The sequence below is a fragment of the Danio rerio genome, chromosome 19 (assembly GCF_049306965.1).
Source record: "Danio rerio strain Tuebingen ecotype United States chromosome 19, GRCz12tu, whole genome shotgun sequence".
Taxonomy (NCBI): Eukaryota; Metazoa; Chordata; class Actinopteri; order Cypriniformes; family Danionidae; genus Danio; species Danio rerio.
In genome coordinates this window covers 15,329,574-15,335,000 of record NC_133194.1, presented here as the reverse complement: position 1 = coordinate 15,335,000, position 5,427 = coordinate 15,329,574, and the positions used below count along the sequence as shown (strand labels likewise).

At 35.9% G+C, this 5,427-nt stretch overlaps 1 protein-coding gene across 1 annotated transcript; it reads left to right on the top strand.

Annotated features, from left to right (window-relative positions):
- Nucleotides 1–1,314: 1,314 nt before the first annotated feature.
- Nucleotides 1,315–5,427, top strand: tbxta (T-box transcription factor Ta; the record flags this gene model as incomplete). The annotated part of the gene is given in 8 exon segments (NM_131162.1): nt 1,315–1,575; nt 1,864–2,128; nt 2,281–2,415; nt 2,510–2,571; nt 2,677–2,738; nt 2,826–2,999; nt 4,095–4,218; nt 4,300–5,427. Coding segments are annotated over 8 exon segments (1,272 nt in total). The 5' UTR covers nt 1,315–1,390.

Here is a 5,427-nt window from a genome sequence, read left to right as displayed (position 1 = left end):
TGAACCACAACATGTATTGTATTGAATTTAATTAAAATCTGTTAGATAATGATTATATATTTAAAACAAAAACAAAAAGCAATGACCATATTTGTTTACATATACACTGTAAAAAATATGATCAATTAGCCCCGACAGCATATGTTTTAGGTCATTGTAACTTATTCTAAAAACGTTTATTAAGTTAATTATGTTATAACTTAATTTTAAAAGTTAGGCAACCTAGTTTAATATAAGTTCAACAAGCTCACAAGGTTAATTTGAGTCAGCTTAAAAAATTGAATGCAACCAGGATGCTTTTACAGTGTATGTTTACATTGTAATGCATTTGCAGAAATGAAATCGAACATTTTAATTGTAGCCTTTTTGGTATTAGTTATTTTTAGAGCTGTAGCTTCTAATCCGTCTGCGTGTTAATAAAAAGCGCATTAATAGCTATGTCAGGTCGTTCTGCAGGACGCTCATCAGGCTGGAGTCATGCTGGATTAAGGAAATTCACACAGATCGTCACCTCTGGCCATCCACACTTCAGTCGCGTCAATGGTCGCATCCTAATGGCCGTCCCAGTAAACACGGGCTTTCTCACATGTGTATCTGGGACAACAAAAGATTAGCATTATTCGCAAATATACAACTGAGTTCAAAGGCAACGAGGCAGCAGACACCGTCTCTCTTCCTTCTTTTGTTTCAAAGACGAGCTCGCGAAGAGCAAAAACATGTTTGGGTTTAGGCTTTCATTCCACAAATATCCAGTAAACAACCGGTGCTCTTATTAAATGAGATGTGTTTAATGAAAAATATTTGTAGTAATAATACAAATATATCAAATGCAAATGTATTTAAACCCAGTAGTTTAGTTCTGGTTTAATAAAGGAGAACCAATAAAAAGTAGGCAAGAAATAAAGTCTATGTCTAATGAAGTCTAAAGTCTAATTAAATAAAATGTGAACTATTAACTTGCATAAATTAAACATTATTTAAAAAAACAATCTTGGCATGCACGTTATTTTAGGCCATTTTTAATTATCCATAGGCCTACTTTTTATTTTCATTTAATTTAATTTTTTTATTTAGGTAGACCTGTTTGTTTTTATTTTGTGTTAGTTCTTTTCACTGACATTCACCTCAACACTTTGTAAATGGGCCACTTTGTACGTCAAGAATACTTTCTGTTTTGTGGCGTCAAATTATCGGGCGCTATTAGGGCGCGATGGGCCTGGTCTGGCGCTCCCGGTCACGCCCCGTAACAGCGGGAGCTTCGTATCGGGCCTTTAAAAAGGCACCGGACAAGTTAAAAAAGACCAGATTGAGACGCGCTGTCAAAGCAACAGTATCCAACGGGATTTAGTAGGATCGTCGGACTTATCTCAAGCTTTATTTGATCGGAAATATGTCTGCCTCAAGTCCCGACCAGCGCCTGGATCATCTCCTTAGCGCCGTGGAGAGCGAATTTCAGAAGGGCAGCGAGAAAGGGGACGCGTCCGAGCGGGATATTAAACTTTCGCTTGAAGACGCGGAGTTGTGGACCAAATTTAAAGAGCTCACCAATGAAATGATTGTCACCAAGACTGGGAGGTAAGTTGAGATTTGACACCATATTAAGTGCAAAAATTCAGTTTTTTATAGGCTATAACTAAATTTTGGGTGGGTTAATTATTAAGCAATAGCATATCTATATTTAGGTTTTTATGTAGCGTCAAAATCACAACCATTGGCAAAAATCCATTGTTGGAGAAAAGTTCAAGTGGTTCTAGTTTTCATAGCTGCTGAACACTAGATATTTATTTGGCTAGCCTACCTTGTTATTTTCAAATTTTCAGTGTGAATACAATAAAACATTTTTGGCAAACTTCTGTTTTCTAGACGAATGTTTCCCGTGCTCAGAGCCAGTGTCACCGGTCTCGACCCTAATGCAATGTACTCGGTCCTGCTGGATTTTGTGGCGGCCGATAATAATCGGTGGAAATACGTGAACGGTGAATGGGTGCCCGGTGGGAAACCCGAACCCCAAAGCCCGAGCTGCGTCTACATCCACCCGGACTCACCCAACTTCGGCGCGCACTGGATGAAAGCACCCGTATCTTTCAGCAAAGTCAAACTCTCCAATAAACTCAACGGAGGAGGACAGGTAATGATTAATTATATATGGGCCTATACGTTATAATGTAAACATAAAAAGTTTTAGGACTTTTAAATATTAGAATTATTTTTAAAAATCATTGGCATCATTTTTAGTTGTTAGATATATTAAATGCACTTTTTTTTTTTTTTTTTTTTTAGATTATGTTAAACTCATTGCACAAATACGAACCCAGGATACACATCGTGAAAGTCGGTGGGATTCAGAAAATGATCAGCAGTCAGTCTTTTCCTGAGACACAGTTTATTGCAGTCACAGCATATCAGAATGAAGAGGTGAGTGTTTGAGATGTGTCTTTTGCCTCTTTCCTCAAAATGTTGCATAAATTGAGCACTTTCCATATTGATTTTTTCTTTTCTTTTTTTTCAGATTACCGCTCTGAAAATCAAACACAATCCTTTTGCCAAAGCTTTCCTCGATGCCAAAGAGAGGTAAAAGAAAAACACATTATTAGCCATTCATTTATCCTGTTTTGATAATTTATTTTATAATTAATAATTTATTGTTAACTAAAAAGGATTTGTTTCTGTCAACAGAAGTGACCACAAGGAAGTCCCAGACCACAGCACTGACAACCAGCAATCTGGATATTCACAACGTAAGTAAAGCAACATTAATCCTGCAAACAACTCAAACTTCCCCCCAGTATTATAGCATATTTAACACTTGTGTCCTCCTCCAACAGTCGGTGGCTGGTTCCTGCCCAGTAACGGCCCCATGGGCCCCAGCAGCAGCCCTCCTCAGTTCAATGGGGCCCCTGTTCACTCCTCGGGTTCGTACTGTGAGAGATACTCCAGCTTGAGGAACCACAGAGCTGCTCCATATCCCAGCCATTACTCCCACCGCAGCACTACCACCAGTAAGAGCAAATTCACTCAATTTCTCAAAATGTGGGGAAAAAAAAATAGTGTTACCAATTTTATTCAAGATTTAAAAAGTATGATTATTTGTGTGTTTACCTTTATTTTTAATTTTTATGTATAATAAGGTTTACCGTTAGGGTTATTGCAAGTAATCATGCATAATGACATTTAAGGACACTTTTATACATATATATATATATATATATATATATATATATATATATATATATATATATATATATATATATATATATATATATATATATAGTCACCTTAGAATTATAAGGTTCCATCTGACATTTTTGTCAAAATTGAGTTATTCACATATTCTTATTATTCATATTCTTATTACAACCTATTTACATTGTGGGATGTTTTTTTATAAGCTGTTTACATTTTAAGACTTTTTATTTTAAACAAATGTCACACACATACTGTTTGCTATGGAATGCAAAAACTTTGAAGCTCAACATCTCAAAATCATTCAGAACGCAGATAGAACCTTATAATTCCAGGGTGATGAGATATAACCTAGGATTACCAAATCAATATAAAAATCCATTTATACCAATAAAATTATTTTTTTTAGGTAGAAATAGTTCTAGAAGATAAAAATGTCCAGCCAGGCAGCCACCATGCACTTTTTACAGTGTAAATGCCTGTTTTCATATAACAAAAACTATGTAGTTCTAAACTTGTTTTAGATAAAAAAGCATATATGAAATATGAAAATAAAATGTCCATTAGAGTCCATTATAACAGTGTCATTATGGAGGAACAATATAATTTTTTCCAGCTCACAAACTGAGAATCAGCCAGTCAGAATTTATGCAACAGATGACAAAAGTTTAAAGGTGAAAGATGACAAAATGCATACATTGCATCATATTCATCATTCAATGCATACATGTAGTAATCAGACACTACTGAACATATTTTATATTTTTAATTATTTTCTGTTGGTGTGAACACTAAAAAAGTAGTATCTTTGTAGTCATAAGTATCTTTCATAGTCATTTTCCAATCAATAATCCTAATAATCCTGCAAATATATATTTCTGTCCATTTATTGTCATACATTTTGCTTGTAGATAACTACATGGACAACTCTTCCGGAAGTCTTGCGTCTCATGACAGCTGGTCAGCCCTGCAGATCCCCAACTCCAGCGGGATGGGAACCCTGGCCCACACCACAAACACTACCTCCAACACCAGGTTTGTGCCCTCAACATCTAATAACTCTTATGCTTTACTTTTATGACAGAATGAATTAACACTTGACTTTCTGCATTACAGTCAGTACCCAAGTCTGTGGTCAGTTGCAGGGACGACTCTCACCCCATCAGGCTCAGCATCGGGCTCCATTACAGGTGGCCTGACATCTCAGTTCCTACGCGGTTCTTCGATGTCCTACTCGGGTCTGACCTCCTCGCTGCCTGTGTCCTCTCCCTCCTCAATGTACGATCCAGGCCTAAGCGAGGTTGGCGTTGGAGATGCCCAGTTCGAGAGCTCCATCGCCCGGCTCACAGCATCATGGGCGCCTGTGGCTCAGAGCTACTGAGATCGCTTCACATTTAAGGACTGATGCTGCAGTTATGGACTTGATCTTGGCTTCAGGAGGAAATCTAGAAGAGCTTCTTGATTTGACAATCAGAAAACGGGTTGATTTACTATAAAAGTCACATCTGTATCATACCGAGGCATACGTATTTACAATCAAGATGAGAGACAATCAATTAAAGGGTTAGTTCTTGCAAAAAAGAAAATTTTGACATCATTTACTCACCTTTGTTTTAAACATTGTTAAGTTTTTATTCTGTTAAACACAAAAGAAGATATTTTGAAGAATGTTCAAAACTGGTAACCATTGCATAGAAGCTGTTTTACTTATGGAAGTAAATGGTTACAGGTTATCAGCATTTTTTTAAATATATTTTTTAGTTCAACAGAAGAAAGAAACTCTTTAAAGTTTGGAACAACTTGAGGGTGAGTAAATTGAGTAAAAGTACGTTTTTGGGTTAACTATCCCTTTAACTATCAGATTTTAGCCATACATTTTGGGGCAATTATAGTGTTTATTCTTGATAATATTATCTAAAAGATTAATAAAATCAAAATTGTGCTGTTGACTCACTAAAAGTGTATATGTGTGTAAATAAATAGAAATTAACGTCCGGTTTCATTGTATCACAGAAGAATGTAACAGTCTTACATGTGCTTTCTGTAGAACGAGAGAAAGACAGACTTTGCTGTTTCGTTTGAGAAAGTGAATACGCTTTGAAAAGTGACCGTATAGTTTTGTCTGCTATTCGTCCTATAGAGAAACCATTTGTACATATCTATCTATTTGTATTTGTTGGGCTCTTTGAGTTTTATTTATGTCATTTTAATAATAAATTAAATTTCTTTTTTTTTTCTGTCAAA